The sequence below is a fragment of the Lonchura striata genome, chromosome 11 (genome assembly GCF_050655825.1).
Source record: "Lonchura striata isolate lonStrDom1 chromosome 11, ASM5065582v1, whole genome shotgun sequence".
NCBI lineage: Eukaryota > Metazoa > Chordata > Aves > Passeriformes > Estrildidae > Lonchura > Lonchura striata.
The window spans coordinates 14,755,008-14,772,974 of NC_140713.1; the positions used below are offsets into that span (position 1 = coordinate 14,755,008).

General features: G+C 35.8%; 1 protein-coding gene across 10 annotated transcripts in view; it reads left to right on the forward strand.

The window, feature by feature from the left end:
• Nucleotides 1-17,967, forward strand: part of FTO (FTO alpha-ketoglutarate dependent dioxygenase) — a 226,295-nt gene that overhangs the window by 120,827 nt on the left and 87,501 nt on the right. The window contains exons 9-10 of one of the 10 annotated variants that reach the window (XR_014957896.1): nucleotides 9,210-9,381; nucleotides 11,624-12,345. The exons of 7 other annotated variants lie outside the window; for them this stretch is intronic. Coding sequence is in view for 1 of the 3 variants with exons in the window: in XM_085589607.1 (XP_085445733.1) it covers nucleotides 9,210-9,228 (19 nt within the window). In the remaining 2 variants the exon portion in view is untranslated. 2 more of the 10 variants (XM_085589607.1, XM_085589603.1) reach the window with 2 other exon arrangements.

The following is a 17,967-nucleotide window of genomic DNA, read 5'->3' on the forward strand; positions in this document are numbered from 1 at the left end:
TTCTGAAGTTTCTATGGGACCTTTACTGTTTATCATCTAAAAGGGCAAGCCAAAATACGATTATTATTAGTAATAATTTTCTCTTCCTCCTCTTTAGGAACTCTCAGATTACCAAGTTATGTTGTTCATTTCAAAATCTTGTACAGGTGATAATTTATAAAGCTTTTGATTCCTAATGACCTTTAACAAGTTCATCACTGTCTTCATCACTTGGTTGTGCTCTTTATTTCCAGGTCAGAGAGTAATGTTTTGAACCTTTCTGACTTTCCTGCACAGTGTACTGGCAAAGGTGTAAATGCTAGGAGATTTGATAGTTCATGTTTCAGCATAGTTTTTCTTGCTGGGTTGGAAAGAAGATGTTTCTTTAAAGCATCTAAACACTGTGTTTCCACCCTAAAGATAGTTTAATTAACTTCCTTCTGCTAAAAGCAAATAATAATGCCAGAAGATGCTGAGGCTGCAATTTGTTGATCTAAACCAGTGGATGCAATTTCTGAGCTTAGGACTCTGGGTGATGATATAAATGGTCAATCATAGGTGGCTAAGTGTCATTTATTTCCTTAAAAAAGGTTTCTTTAAAACAAGATCAATCTGTGTTCCCTTCTAGATAGATCAGTAATAGAAATATTATTTTGTTATTTTTCAATAATACCTGAAAGCTTTACTATAAACTTTATTGTATAAAATTTTAGCTTGCTTTTAATGGCTTTTTGCATCTGCTGGCTGGAACAATGTTGTGATTTACTTTAGTCCTGAAAGTAGTGGATAACCATGAACTACCTTGTTCACATATTTGTGTGTGTGTGTGTGACAGGTAGTGTATCTGGTGCAGTTTGTTTTGCTTTAAAGAACTGTTAATTGTTTTTCCATTCACAAATACTGTTCCTGCCATGTATAAATAGATTTCTAGAGAACTTTGCTGATTGCTAGGTGTTATCTGCCCTCTGTCCTTTGCAACTAACAGCAAGCAGCCAATAAAAATACAATCTGTTTTATTTTTGGAATAGGATTTGGTCATATAGGCTTGGATTTCCAATGTCAATTCTGTTCATGCCAGAAAAAGCTTGGGTACAGCTCATCTTTTCTGTTATATTTTTGCAGTAGAGACTAATGCTGAACTTGAGAGTGACTCAGCAAAAAGCTGTGTGCTTATCTCCACAGTCTACAGAAGAGACAGGAATCTCCAGGAAAGTCTCACAATCTTTCACCTGGTCATAATAATTTTTTAATTCCTCACATCTAATGTCTGGGAATTTGTATCCCCAGTGCAGCTTTGGTGTCCCCATTGTGCCCACCTAAGCAGTAAGTTTAGTGGCATCTTCAGCCAGTGATACTGTTTATTTTTCATATAAAGAAATTATTGTTTTATGTTGTTTAGTTGATGCAAAATCAGCCATATTTTGAGTTGAATTTACTCTGTTTTAAGCACGCATTGTAGCCAGGCCTTGAGGGCTATTCACAGAAATAGGATGTTTGTTCAACAAATCAGCTTTTGCAGCACCAAAATACTGAACATCAGTGACTACAGCCAGAGATGGATTAAAATATATGCATCTTTATTTACAAATCTAAATAAAATATGTATCTGCAAACTTCTATATAGTATCTCTCCAAATGCCTATATAATAAGCAGTCTGAATACAATAAATATTTCACTCGCATTGAAGTATAGAATACTGCAAACACTTTCCAGTTATAAATCTACATTTATTTCCTTACTTTTATTACTATGTTGTTATAATGTTTCTATGACATCCTTCCTTTGCCTCCCCTTTCCTATTTTGACCTTTTACTCATACCATTATAATAGATTGTAATCTACAAGTAAATTCTGTGACAATTAGTTCTTTGGTTGATGTGCTTTTTTACCCTGACGTTCCACATTTACAAAATCTGTATCAATATATTGCGGATTGCAGCCCCATGCTGTTCTTGCCTGTGCAGCTATCCAATAAAAATGCCTTCCACAGCTGTCAGGATGGAAGTTTGCAGGAAAGCAGCCATGGCATCCCACTTGGAGCACTGCTTGTGCTCTGCTCCCCCTGAGCCTGGCTGGCCACAGAGAACAGTGGGAGCTGCTGATCGATGGATGATATTCAGTTCCAAGCCTCCACAGCACCTTACTCTGAGGCTGACTCATTCACCAGCTCATGTTCTATGCTATGGGAAGTCTGGAAAAAAAAAACAACCTGGTATTTTGGCATTCAGAAGATTTAATAAGATTGTGTGTGCTGAATTATTTTACTCTGTTGTGTAAAGAGCAGTGGGTCTGGAGTTGAAAGTATGTGACACCATGTCCTTAAAAGAAAAAGAATACATATGTCCAATAGTATATTGATTTAAATGTGAGGTAGCAAAATCATCCTTCAGTGCCAGGTGCACTTTTGGGAGGGTAGTTTGCATTAAGTGGTTTATTCAATGTTTTGGGGGGGTTGTGGTGTGTATGTGTTGTTTGGTTTTTTACTAGTTTCACTTTAATAATTGTCTGTTGTATTACTAGTATTCTTGAGGTGGTTGGAATGTATTTTATGAGTATAAAAATATGTCCAGAGCAGGTTTTTCTTTCAGTTCCTAGAGGCCTGTATGTAAAACCAAACTAATCAACCAAAGCAAGCGCAAAGCCTCACCCTCTGTTATTTCTTAAACTCTGTGTCACAGGCTCTGTAAAAGAAAATTCTGCTTAATGCAAGGTTCAGGAGCACTATGAATTTCCTATATTGCTATAAAGGCTGCAGGGTATAGTCCTTTGTGTGGCCACTGAAGGATACTTGTCCTTGAGTGTGTAGAACTATCAAGTAAAAAGTTTTTGTAGATATTTATTGCACTGAAAAGCTGATTTTTTTTTTTTCAGTCCTGTAAGTGGTCTTCTGCTTCAGTATAAGATGACCTCTTGGGTTTCTTTCACTCCATCTTCCTTTAGAAAGGTTGCCACAATCGGGTTCATAGGTTTAAAAACACAATTCACAAAAATATTGGAAAAAGATGGTCCATCAGATACAAGTTCAAACATGGAGAATTAGATTGAACAAATATTAAACTGTTGGACTAGATAAATGTATTGTGCTGGTTCATCAAAAGTGTATTTGAGAAGGATATGAATTTAAAAATTAAGTACATTTATTAGATAGAACTACCAAGCTTTATCAGTGGAATACATTCCTTGGTACTTGGAGTAACCCAAAAATATTTTTACTATTGTAAACTATATATTAATTAAAAATCATAGTGTAAATATTCTATTTCTATAATGTAATTATGTATTTTCATATAGTAAAATTTGGTGGAAAATAGTATGAATTCCATATTTTAGAATCTAATTGATGTAATTTTGATATTAATATTCATTGTATTAGTAGGAAATAATCTCTACATTTCCTTAGCTCATTTAGTAAGAGTGAAGTTTCTTTTGCAGATTCTGAAACAGTCTTGTCTTAGTGAAACTGCTTTATTAGACTTCTGTAAGGTCAAATTCATTTCATTATGGGAGTAGGACTTTTTCAGTGCTGTATTTTCTGTATAACCATGAGACTCGGGGAGGATGGGTGAGCATTTTCCCTCACAGAGACTTTGATCTTTATAGCTCTGCAAGCTAAACCAGATCTCGGTGCAACTTTGCTTGGTGGGTATCCACAAATACACACAATTCTGTTAATTTTAAAATACTTCTGCTTTAAATCTGCGTCCTCTCGCACTTCATCTGTGTAAATAAAGCTCCTCGTGCAAGCCGGCCAGGAAAACATATGATACCATTTGCGATTGCAGAATGCGGCATGCTGTTCTTCTGTAATTATAATGGCCTGAGCAGTGAGGGGTTGCTTAGCCTTCCTTTGCAATCATTAATCTAGCCAGTCTGAGGAACAGTGGCCCATCTTGGAGAACAGCAGTGCTTGGCATGAGGCACCTTGGGCTGCGAGGTTGTTGGGAGCCAGGGATCGCCGTGTTTGTTCCGTGCTGCTGCTCGCCGCTCCCTCAGGAGTCTGGAGGAGGCTTTTGCTGTCTCTGGATTGCTGCTTGGCCTCTCCCTCGCTCTCTCGCTTGTCCCTTTATTCCTCCTCCTTGTGAAAGTTTCTTTCTGTGTGACTGGGAGTCTGTTTAGCAGACCATATTGCAAGTGAAGGTGCATCGTTTGTTGCCTGATTTTGGCAAGGCTGGGCAGTCAGCTGGGATGTAATTAAGACTCTGAGAACAGGCTGTCTTCTCCACAGGAAGGGCATGTTAGATGTTGCTGGGATTTGGGGCTGTCAGTTTGGCCAAGGCTGGAAACTGAGAGCTAGGGACAGTGATCTTTTCTTTCATTTATAATCCCTTTATGTACAGTGTATGCACTTGGCAAAGTTTACATATAACCTAGTGGCTGGAGCTTGCAAGCCAGTGCGGATGAATTAGCATATGTTACATGTATATTTTAGTAATATTTTAAAGCAAGTGCAAATTTCCAAAGTGAATTATGCATGTATGACAGGAATAGGGTTGTGTTGCATTGGGTGTCAAATCCCACAACTTTTTGTCAAGACCATGGATTTTACATTAAAAAGGCAGAGAGACTAAACGAGGTAAAACAGTTTTAATTTTTAACAGTTTGGTCCAGCCCAAGGAACTGCTCTCTGACAGTTATAACTGACATTTGAATAATTGGATTAATTCAGAGAGGGGAAAATCCTGTATTGATGGCTGTTCTTGTTCTATATATTTTTTAACGTAGGGAAGGAGCCAAATCCTTTAATTATTTAAAGGACACTTCTTGAAATATAAAATACTGCTGTTTTAAAACTTTGGTCTAAAATCAAGGAGCAAAAATATTTGCATTATTTCATTCTTTACATATAAAAGGTTAAGGAATAAAAAAAAGAAACTTACTGCTTTGTGCCTTTTAAGCCAATGTAAAGAAAAATGAGAGAGGCAGAAATGATCACTTGTGGCCCAAAGCACCAGAAATGGAGATGAGCCTGATTTAGTCAAGTAGATTCCAGTCTTTTTTAGGGAAGTGTAACCCTCAGTAATAATCACATTACTGCAATTGCAGGATATTCAATTAACTTCCTTGCAAAAAGGACAGCTTCCAGTTTCCTTAAGCTAATATGATAGTTCTTTTAGTCAGACTCTTTTGTTTTTGTTTGGAGTTTTTTGTTTGGTTTGTTGGTTTATTTGTTTTTTATTGTTTAATGAGAAATTTAAAATTTATGAAAGTAAATGGTTTTACTGTGCTGAAAAGCAAGTGTAGGAAGGCTAAATCATGTCAGGGACAGTTCAGAACACTGTTTTGGTTCTGGCTGTTTACCCAGCAGGACATAAAGAGTATTAACACTCAAGGAGAAAATGTGGATTCACAGCTTACAAAATTAACACCCTGTAAATGAAGTATGAAACATGCCTTTGAAAAGTCACATGCATACATGGATGCATGCATGATTTTAGACAGGCAGAACTGCTTTTTTAAAGGATTGTGCGATCTGCTTTGGTATTGTTAGTTTATATTGCAAAACAAACAACACCTTTCCTAAGCACTCCTAGTGTTCGGGCTGCATTTATATGTTGTACTATCTTAAATTCTGCTAACATAATTCTGCTTTCCAAAAGGTTTGTTTCAAAATATTTATGCATAAATAACCAAGTGAAATTTGAAAATGTGTGAGTGGATTCTAAATTTTTATTCTTAGATGGCAAGGAAGTATTATTTAACATGAATATTTAAAGTGAATTGTGTAAATTGGCATCCCTAGGAGTTTCTGTATAGTCCTCAAATATTTTATCATTTGCTTCACAAACAAGACAGTTCAGCTTTCTTGTATCCAGACTATCATTCCTTTGGGAATATTCAAAGCTTTTTAAAATTATGGGGGTTTTGGTGTTGGTTTTGTTTTGGGTTGTTGGTTGTTTTGGTTTTTTTTTCTGGGGCAGTCTAGGGAAGTCCCAGGAGTGAATTTGCCATCTGTCTTCTATATTAAAAGAATCTTCTATATTATATACCTGATGTTCTTGTCCCAGAGATAAATGTTGATAATTAAAAGAACAGCATTTGTCCTTTATTCTGAATTAAAAATTCTTTCTTGCAAACAGTTCCAAAACTTATGAGCAGTTTTTAGTTTCATTAAGCTCTTATTTTATAGTCTCTGTCCTTTTCTCTCATGACAGAGTTTTGATAAGTATTGGCAAGTAAATAGAATAGTTTATTAATCTAAGTCTGTGCACGTATGATTTGAGGAAGGCTTCAGCCATTCTGCAGTTGAGTTGTAGATAAATTATTGTTACAGATAACTCTGTCTTGTGGCAGAGAGGAGGGAAAGCCATGGATTGAGAATGAGGGATTTACATAAGCCAGACACTAATTTTGGGAATGTTTCCGCCATATAAATTGCAAGTTAGCGACTCCACCTCCCCCTTTAGGAAAGGAGCCTTCTTCGTTGTATGAACTTCCTTCCCAGCACACATTTGCCCAGGAACAATTCTGCATTTTTACACTTCAGCTGTAGCTCATTAGTGTCCATAGCTGCTCCCAGCAGTCCCTCCTTTCAGAGCACCGTGATGTATGCATGGCCTGAATACCAAGTACTTCTATTCTGAATATCACACTCATGCCAGTCAAGTTTAATAATTTTTAAGTAGCATCCTTGTTTGTTGTTTTGATATTGTCTCCATTTGTGGCTTTAACACAGTAATGTAAAGAATATGTCTATCATTAAGAAGAGTGGGGAAGAAGAACGCTGTGAAGTTTCTGTAATAATCTGTTGTGCTGCTCTCTTTCCCCTGTGGTGAGCAACACCAAGCCAGGTCAAACCAAAAACCTTTCTAGCTCAGTGCCACACAGTGGGGGACAATAGCACACAGCAAGAGAAAAGAAAAAGAAAAAAGGATTAAATAATTTTCTCTCTGAATGTTGACCTAACCCTGATAATTTGTGGCTAACAGAATTTCTGATGCAAAGGTGGTATCTTAATGGTCCTGCTTAGATACCTGTTCTCAGTGAATTTGTGCAGTAGTTTTTAATTTATGTGGACTTTTAACAGCCTTGCTATTCTTTTCTCAGCTATGGCTCTACATACTAAAGGTTATAACCACAGCCTATCCTTCTCCCTCCCCCGCAAAAAAACCCAAAACAAACCACCAAAACCAAAAATTCCACAAAACCAAAAATCTCCCCAAGCCAAAATTTCTACCTCCTTTTGGCAGTTTGTTGTTTTAATAAGACAAGAGTAAAAACTTAATTCCCTAGGTAAATTGGGTGTTGGGTTGGATTATGGCTTTTTGTTCATTCAATGAAATTAATTAATTTTTCATATAGAGTCCTCTATGCATCATTCTTTTTTTGTCTGTCTTAATTTTATTGTACCTGCTGTGAGGCCAGGACCAAAATTCTTTAGTTCTTCATGCTTTGCCACCAAATTATATCCAAAATGTACCATATTCATATAAATTAGTTCACTTTTCTTCCTACTTTGAATGTGTTTTTTACTTCTAGTTTGTCTAAAAGAGGTTGTGTATTTTTTGTGAAGTGAAATGTCAGACACAGGATTAATAATTGTTTTCACAACACAGTACAAGTCTAGTATCTGCTATTCAGATCTAAAATTGTGTCATTAAGCATACAAGGTGGAACTGAAGTCAGATCAGAATTTATTTACCTGCTTTAGGTAAAAGAATTAAGACATTTATGATCTCTTTGCTAGGCAGAATACTGGTGTTGATATATCAGTGTACATATAAGGAAACTTCAAAAGTGTCTGTTCTAAACTGAGGTTATATTCTGTCTGGCATACCTTGGATATAGAGGAAATGCAGAAGATTAATTCAGGAGCTGTTCTAAAGACTCCACCTTATAAACAGGCCGCTGAGGAATTATATAGAACTTTATATTAATATTTCATTCAGGAGGCTTGTTTGCATACTGTGACTATCATTTCATTTTAGTGCCAGACCATCAGCAATCAAAATTTTTATAGTGACTTCCAAAAACTTCTGTGCATCAGTTCTGTATATTTCTGTCACAAAGCAGTCTTTTATTAAGATAACAACTGTTGTTAAATTTTAGTTACTACAGATTTTCTTTCAACAATTAAAAAAAATATACGTTTAAAATGTTATTCATCTGCAAAACATGGAAATGTGTTAACATTCATTATTACTTTCTTATTTGCTCTGATTGCCATATGTAGTCAGTTATTAAATTTTTGGGTAATCACTTTGCTTCATGTGAAGATGAAATATTTTTCATGGTCCTTAATGGCATAACATTAGACAAATGTATGCTGTATACAGATACAGCTATTCCACCTTTTACTCATTTCATTCCCATAGAGAATTTCTGCTTAGCAATTTAATTTTGGGTGCAGTGAGTTTCCTGCTGATGATATGAATGACACATGTATTTTCTGTAGTGATAAATGGCTTAATTCAGTCTTTCTTCTTCAGCTCCTTAAGAGTTACTTGTTCAATTCCTGATATCAAGTTTTGGTTTAGTGTATGTGAGTGGCACTGCCTAATTGATGAATGACCTTCCAGAGCATATACAGGATTGTTTGTCTCTTCTTAAATTCATTCCTTGCAGGTTTTCTTTTAGACTGTATGCATCTAGCTGATGTTGTAATCTGTGTGACTATTGAAAGGTTAATTAAAAAAAAAATCCTGTTCCCCAACAGCTTCTAATGCACCAGGTTTTATAACCTTAACATTTTTCTTTCATTAATACTGATTAAACTGTAAAGAGTTTCATTGCAGTTAACAGGGGGCACATTTTAAATTTTAGATCATTAACATTTAAATAGATTTTAATTGTTACATTTAACAAATTTATTCAGGTAAAGGTTCAGTTTCTTCAATTAATTTACATTTACACATTCAGAGATCTTTCGTTAGGGCTATTCTCATAAAACTTTAAGGGTCCCAGAAGGATCTCTCTATACTTATATTCTTTTCATTTTATCTCTGCTACTCTCTCCATATTATGTCTTTGAATTACTAGGCTTATTTCCATGTGCTACTTAATAAAATAACATTTCTTTTAGCCTTTTAGGAGGAGGTTTGTTTCAACAGATTTATATATAAAGAATCAAGTGAAATTTATGTATATGAGTGAATCCTAAATTTTACAAGTTTCAGATTTGATCATCCTCTCCATTATGCTCTGCATGGGGAAAAAGAAGTACCTGATTGTTTGATGTAACATACAAATTGTCAAAGAAACAATTCCTGGGATTCCTTATCCATCCCCACAGGTTCCAGAAATCCAAATGAAAATAAGTAAACTTGGTTTGGTACTTTATCTCATACAATAGAGAAAATTTGAGAAAGATGGTATTATGTCTTCCTTGACCTGGGTCTGGCATTTCTCTGGAGACATATTATCCTGAGTACTGCCACTTTCTACACAGGATAGAAGTCTATAGGGTAAGTTTCTATCAGTTTGGTAAAAAGTCACGTTTTACTTTATCTAACTGACCTACATGATATCAAAATAGAACATAGTATAGAGCAAGGACAGGAAAAACAGAGGTGGTGAGCATCTTATGTCTTGTGAACAAGAGTACAAGTATCTCTTGTAATATTGAATTTCACCAAGAAAGGAGATAGATTTCTTAATTATCTTAGAAACAGCTAGATCAGTTCATATGCTCCCAAATAAATTACTAGTGAACGTTACATGTGACACATTTAATATTTCTAAATTTTATTGAGTTGTCTTGAAGTAATTTTCTGAATTACCTAACCCAACATGGAAAAACAGGGACTTAAGGGATTGTAGGAGATGGATCAGTCATTTGAAGTTTTTAAGTTTGTAAGAAATTTGTAGAGTTATCAGGGGCATGATGTGAGTTTGATGGTGGGGTCAAATTGGTGTACAGCAAAGTGTTTATTAGGTTGGAAAGCAAAAGTTTAATACATTCCATATGAAGGAACTGGTCACTTGAGATGAGTGCACCAAGAATGGAACAGGGGAGGACAAGGACCTGCTAGATGACAATATCAAACTGTGGAAGAGAATATCAAATGAATCTTAAATGCTCAGACACAACACATTTTTAGGAGTTTGGGGGGAGCAAGGTTAAGGGCAATAAAAGAGACTACAGGTACATGGAAATAGTAAAGGCTCTAAAAATTGTCAAAGCAATTATTACACCATTTAGTGGAAGTGATTTCTGTGGACAAAAGGTTATCCAAGTAGAGGTGATCAGAAAGGAAGTTGATAGAAACTTGAGACAAAGGTAATAAATGGATATACAGTGTGTATATAGGAGGAATAAAATGGAAGTAAACACTGAAAAGGAAATTGAGACCTAAAATACCTTTTTCACTCATGGTAATAAAACTTAATGTTTTGGGAGGATTTTGCTGATAAGGAGTGAAAATATGACTGAAAAAAAAAATAAATTGAGATGGGCGAAAGAAAGGACTTGAATGTGACAGGAGAGTTCATATAATTGTTAGTTGACATAAAATATTATCAAAAGGACACACTATTGGCATATACTGACCATTAAAGAACAGAAGCATATACATGTCTTGAGGGCGCCTTGACTTATGAAAGGCAGCTTGTGTCAGGGGGTGGAGTGTTTATCTGGGTGTTATTTATCCTGTCAGGCAGTATTGATTTTAATTATTTAGGAGGTTCTAGAGAAAAAACCCAGCGGCTCCACCATGCCTGGCACTTACTGATGAAAGGTTACCAGAGTTCTATGAAGAACTGTTGGCTTCAGCTCTGGTAGCATTCAGAAATGTAATTATTGTTTGTGAGAGGCAGAAACTCACTTGAAATGTGAAAATCACTTGGAAGCTGAAAAAAGCATTAAAAATAATTCTTCACGATTAATAATTTCTTGTCTTTCTGATAATCGACATTCTACATAGCCCCCTCCAAAAGAAGTTGCAGAGCTATATATTCATAGAGGAAATAGAGCTAAGATGGAAAGCGATGTAAATTACCTCACAGCATAAATACAGTTCAAAACAAAGGATATTTCCTTCCCAGAGACAAGAATACAAAAATGTTATTCTTCAGCTTTTTGCTGAAGAATTTACTTTTTCATATTTATGATTCTACATCTGTCCATTACCAAATGCAGATGTGAATTTATGCATTTAAGACAGGAGAAGACAATCTGATTTCCAAGAATGAAAGTCTTTCATATTAAAGCATGTTAGTCTTGGGCTTCTGTTAATGTGAAAATAAGAATGTTTGCTGCTGAGGGACTGAGATCTCCACATAAAATATCTATGAAGGAAATAAATATTTTAAAATGCAAGCACTAAAGTGGTATTGGCACTTCAAAATAGGGTCAGAGGCTGAATCTTCCTTTAGAAGTGTCAGTGTTGTAATGCCTGTGACTGCATACACTGAACCTTTCACTTTCAGATAAAGTAACTACTGTTGATTTTTTTCCAATGGAAAAAACACACAGTTCTTTTTTTCATTCAGATCACAAGTTTTCTATAAATAATAATACAGGGCCTCATGTTATGTGAAAATGGAAATTTTTATAAAGTTGATTTATTCTATCAGACCACACAGAAGAGAACACCAGAATAACCTCTGCATGGCAAGTAAATTCATGTTTCTTGTAATTAAGATAATTTCTTTAAAATGAGCAAAAAATAAGCTGTGATTTTGCAAAATAAATGTGTTCTTTTCCAGATGACCTAAATCTCTTACTGAAACATGTAAAAATATACTTCAGCCTGTATGTGCTCAGCCTGAGTGCACAAAAGGAGAGGTCCTTGGAAGCCAGGAATTTCTGCTGCCTGCTGTCATCACTCTGACTCCTCTTTGTTCTAGGTTGCATAAAGGATGCAGGAGGAGATCAAACCTTTGCTACAAAAAACTACTTGCATGTAATATTGGTGATGTTATTAGATCTATCTTTTTAAGACACTCTGGTAATAAATAATAGGACTTCCCAGTAATTTTATTTCCTTCTGATGAACAGCAGCAACAGGGAGTACTCAGACCTGCTTCCTGGTTTTGCATATTCCCCCAAAATTGGTTTGAGCCTCAAAGCTCATGTTTTGGTTTCAACTTTTGGTTTCAAGGTCACATTTTTGTACAGAATCAAAATATTCATTATTCATTATGTAATTGTCTGTAAATATTAAACTTCTGTTAGTCATTTCTGGATGCATAAAAGCAAGAGAAGAGTAGACTATTAATAAAATAGAATCAAAGAATACAGATTTTGAGGATCCTAAATGGGAATCTCACTTGAGGGTCCTGAGCTCAACACAGATTGAGTACCTGTAATTAAATGCTCAGCAATCTGAACTTCTTTTGACCTTGGAACTGAAGTTGTTTCAACTGTGTCTCTTATCATTTTAACAACCCCCAAGTTTTTCTTGCAAATTGCATATGGTTTTGGGTAAGTAGGAGGGTTGAATACCTTGTGCTTTCACTTACCTTGTCCTGCACTCAAGCTGCTGGCAGATGAAACACATGTTCAGTTGTGTTGCTCCCTGAAGTTTGCTCTAGCTCAAGACTGAAATAACAAAGAGGACAGGAGGGTGGTTAACAGGGAGCAGCCACCCCGAGTCAGTCTGGTTAGATTGCTGCTGCTTGCAGTGTCAGCAGAGCAAGCTCACAGACAAAAGCACTTCCCAGGTGACATCTGGGTGTTTAGATGAGATGTTAGGAAGAGATTCTGCCCTGTGAAGGGGATGAGCCACTGGAACAGATTCCCAGAGAAGCTGTGGCTGCCCAGTCCATGGAGGTGCTCAAGGCCAGGTTGGTGGGGCTTTGAGCAACCTGGGATAGTGGAAGGGTGCAGGTGGTTGCAACAAGATGATCCTCAAGGTCACTTCTAACCCAAAGCATCCTATATTTTATGGTTTTATTACTATTCTTAACTGCTTCTTTAATAGAAAAATAATTTGTTAGGGAAGAAAAGGCCTGCTTTTGCATGTTCCTACCAAGCTCTGCTTATCAGCTTGTTGAACTTTCATTAGTCATATGCAGCCTAACAAGTACATAGACATGTAATAGGATACAAAGAATAGTCTCTAGCAAAGAGTAGATGTACACACAAAACCTACATAAGAGATGATTCATGGCAGTAGATAAAAATTTCATAATCTTATTCTCCACCTGCACAAGTCTGTACGAGTACCTTGGATGGAAAAGCATGCAGATGGCAAACTATAAAAGTGTGAACAAATAAGGTAATTAAAAGATAGGTTTTATTGCAGATAAAAGTATATGATTGCTTTTCCCCTCAAGTGGTACCCCAGTAAAAGTCACAGGTATTTGCATGCAATGCAAATATTTTAATACAAAACATTACCACTATCTTAAGTTCCTGAGAGTGACAGTAGGAATACAGAATGCTGTATTTGAATTTCCTTTTCCAGACTATCTCATATATGCTTAGATGTGCCTTACCAATTCAAGTCACCCTTTTTTATCCAGGCTTTGAAATTTTAGCCCTTTCTGGTAAGTAAGTTTGAATGAAAATTAGATTTATTTTCCCTTCATTAAATAATCAAGGAGAGTTGATTCCAGTCTTTCCACTGTACTCACCATGTTATTATTAGTCACTCGGATTTATGTCTAGTAAATTTATGTTTGCATACATAGAAATTGTAGTAAATATGGTATCGATTCTGAAGACTGCAATTCTCTGCTAAAAAATTTAAGAAAAGCACACTCAGGTTAAATGTTAGGATATGATTTCTGAGTCCAGCCGGTTCAGACAGGTCTGCCTAAAACTATAATCAAGTTGAATGCATTGCATTGGTATTCTAATTTCCAATTTGGGATTTTGCTACATAAACTCAAGTAGAGTATGTCTAATCTTTATTAGACCCAAAGTCTCTATAAACTCCCTGAATTTTCCTCCATGTGTCTCTGCTAAACTGAGATGTGTCTTCTGGCTGAGTTGTAGAGACATTAAATTACTGAGTAAATCAATACAGTGCTGTTATGTCACTGTATCTTTTTCAAAGACCAGCTCAAATTTTGTGTGCCATAGCTTTGATCCCTTTCATTTAATTCTAAGAACACTTGTTATTATAGTAACTGTTGTTTGTATGTTATTTTAGCTTTTTACTTAAGTAGCTATTTAGCAATTTAAATGAAAATGTAATTGGGTTACATCTGTTTTACATGCATGTAATACCACGCAGATGTAAACTTATATTAAAACCATATTTTCTTTTGGCAAAAAGACATAAAAATAGAATTGTAGCAATCATGCAATACATCTTTTTTTTCTTTTTTTTCTTTTTTTTTTAAGTAGTGTACATAAGATGTATTTCAGTGTTTATGTTGTGATGGTAACAACTCTATTTTTATGAGAGCTAACTGGTACAGCTGTACAAGGACAAGTACACTGTTATGTTGGTGTAAATCCAAAGGAACTCCATTGAAGTTAGTTAAAATTCCTTACCAAATTTATCAGTTTCAAGAACTGATTCATTCCAGAGTCAAATTCCACTCCAAGGATCTCCACTGAAATAATGATCATTGTGAGGCTGCACAGTTATGAATGACACTGGTATTTGGCTTCCAATAGCTTTATTTTAAAGAAAGATGCACTTCTTGCTGGCTGATCTTACAAAGTGCTGAGTGCCCTCAGCTGTTGATTTTGATAGGCTTGTTTTCTATGCTATGGAAAGAGAGATAAGAGATATAGATTCAATTCCAGCTTTCTCTCTGCTTTTTTACAGGTATTTAGGGAAGGTACTTAACATCTCTGTACTGCTTTAATCATAACACAGAATTCTTCCTGCCCTATTTGTCCTGTCCTTTTAATTTTTTTTTTTTTGTCTCTAGATTCTTCATAGCTGATTACTGTTCTTTGTTTTTGCAGTGTCTAGCACAATGTCAGGATTGTGAGTCGTTATCTATTGGTATAGGTGTAAATCCCAAGGGAAATATAGGAATTAATTGGGGTACCTGGCAATTCTCTAAAATAACTGGGATATTTAAAGACTTTGAATTTATTCAGAATAGCGCTTTTGTCTATCAGCAGGCTAAAAAATATTGTTTGTTCTAAGCTTTTTCATAATGCAATGCCTTGAAGCCTGTGTTAGTAAGGGAAGACTTCTTACTCCCTTAGTTTCACTTATATAAGCATAAGTTAAAAAAAAAAAAATGTATATTTTACTTGGAGCAAGGCTATATTTAGCAGACTTTTATTATTTCAATATATGTTCCTGTTCAATAACTTTGCAGTTTTAAAGAGTAATTGTGAAGGACACATAAGAAAACTATTGCACATTTTTCTTCTTTATACCTATAAACATTTAAAGCTCTGATTCTACAGACATGAACATAAACATGTGGGATTCTATGGAGACAGAATCAGAATGTAAATTTAAATTTATTCCAGTTCCTCACTATTAAGTGCTTTTAGACTAAATCTTTTTGCTCTGAAGTGTGAATTTGGCCCAAGGAAGGATTTCAAGATTGTTTGTGGAGGGTGTTTAAGCAGGTAATTTGCAAATTACCAATAAAAGCTGATAGGAAGCCACAGAAAGTCGGTGTTAAGGTACTGCTTCTCAGTTGTGCCTGGTAGCTCAGCTACAGTTTCTGTTTGCTACAACATTTGTATTTCATGAGTGAATAATGCATTTATTCTGAACAATCTGTAATGATCCACTCAAACTAATGTTCTCCAAACACTTTGTTTTCCCTTATTTGTTTGAAATAACTGAGCCTGGGACTTCATGAGATGTCCACAATCCAAGTCTTGGGTAAAAATTATTATAAAGTAGTTTTTTAAATATTGGCAAAACAGATAATTTTGCGCATATAGAGTCAACATATTCTTTAAAAATATTTTTTCTACATACACTGTGTAACTCCTACATTTTGTCATTTTATGGAATTTTTATCTTTTGCTTTTGTCTTAACTCAGCTGGTTAACTGAGTTAGGTACTCTAACTTTTCTTCATGAGTTTGCCAGGGAAATTGATGGATAGAGAAATCTTTACTTCCTATGTGCACACTTCAGTTAATTGATTGTCTGTTATGCAGTTAGGAGTTGGACTCAAAGATCCTTGTGGGTACCTTCCAATTCAGAATATGCTGTGATGATACATATGGTCTATACATAGGATGGTAATATTAACAGAAAAGAAACACAAAGAAGTTTTGTAAGTTTTGTCAGATAAAGACTGGAAGCTGGGATGCTCTACATATTTCCTCTTTCTCTTTCTTTCTGCATGGAAATAATTTTTTCACTTTCAGTACCAATCTCCTTCCCTGTGGACTGGGCTGTGAAGCACTTGCCCTCGAGTTGAGTTAATGATTTATAGATATATATATATATGTATAAATATACATAGAGAGATGTATATATACAGATGTATAAATATCTATCTAGGGAGATGTATATATACATTTTTAAAACCTCTTGAGTTGTAAGAATTTTTTGTGGCCCAAAGCCATGCTCTCAGTACTGTAGGAACTGTCTCAGTTTCCAGACTGCTGGTGCCAAGGACCCTCAGCTGCTGCTGCTGGGGATAACTCTGCTCTCTGCACCTCTCATGGTATTTGCAGACTGGGTAAACTCTGCAGAGAATGATTCAGTGTTAACCCACATGGTGACTGCCTGTATGATTTATGGAGAGTTTCAGTAGGAACTTAGTATGTACAGTGGATTCTTTCTATTTCTGTCTCCTTCTGATGGCCATGCCTCCATTTATTCCATGTAAAAAGTAACTGCCTGTGCTTGGCAAGGAAAGCCATCTCAGAGATGTGGTAGGGAGGCTTAGAACCTCAAAGTACTTTATCCTGGATCCACAGCTGGTCCAGCCATGCTACTCAATCATTCCCTCTTTTGGCAATGAGACAGAAAATGTCCCTAACCTGCCTTTTTTTGTTAGTGTAATGTAGTGCTTGTGGTAAATAAAAATCATTGTAGTTGTGAATTAATATTAGCTGTGGTTACTGACACCTCAAGTTGACTAAGACAGATCTCTGATTATTAGAATTTTAAAAATAGTCTTACAAAGATTATGAATATGTTTTAAGTTCACTCTATTGAGTGGAGTGTGAGAACACAGTTACATGATTAATAACAATTATTAAAGCCCTTGATGTGGCGTGTAACATCTTTCCTTTTATGCTATGACAACTTCCTTTGCTGAAGAGCTGAGTGTCTGTTACAACTGCCAGAGTGGGAAAGGAGCACCGAAACTTGGACTCACTATCAGATCGTGTTCCACTAACAGAACAAGATTGATTTATTGTGTTACATCAGGGTTAGATGGACCTAGTACTGCTTCACCACATGCTATTTCATTCCCTTGTCTACTAAGTATGCAAGTACAAACAGCTTTAACACAATTCTTTACCTAGAAACAAGCCTGAGGCTTCATCCAAATACTTTTAACATATGAAATTTGAGCTGCTTTGAACTTGTATGTTTTTGATAACTGCTTGGTATGCTTCCTGGAGGATCACCTGTAGGCTTTTCTTTCCAAATCCTAATCCCTTTGATTAAGTGCCAGGACAGATAGCTCTCATTGAATAACTCCAGTCTCGTAATTCTTACTTCATTCAGAGTTGAAAGGGAGCTGCTCAAGCTTCAATAGGTAAATCCTCAGATTTAGCTAAAGTAATTCAGACACTTAGAAACTGAAATTGTTTTGTTCTGAAACAGAGTTCAGATGGGCTACTGAACATTTACATACCACTTGCTGCCAGAAGCTGTAGGATTCAAAAAAAAAACAAAACAATTTTTTTAGCAAGAAGGATTAGGAGTAGGCAAACTTTGAGACATTAAAGACAACCTGGCATGGAAATTTAAACGCAGAAATAGGAACAGAGCTACTTTGCTTGACTGCTCTTGTGGGTGCTGGGCTAAACATTCCATTCCTTCCTTGGCCCTTCTTGTTAGAAACTACCAAAATAGGGAGTAAGCAGGGGGAAAAAAATTCTTAGTCTTTTTATCTTTACAAGTATGCCTGCTGGGAACAAACCTGAGCCAGTTCAAGATTCTTCTATTTAAAAGGGTTTGTGGCAGACGAGTATGGTGGGGAATT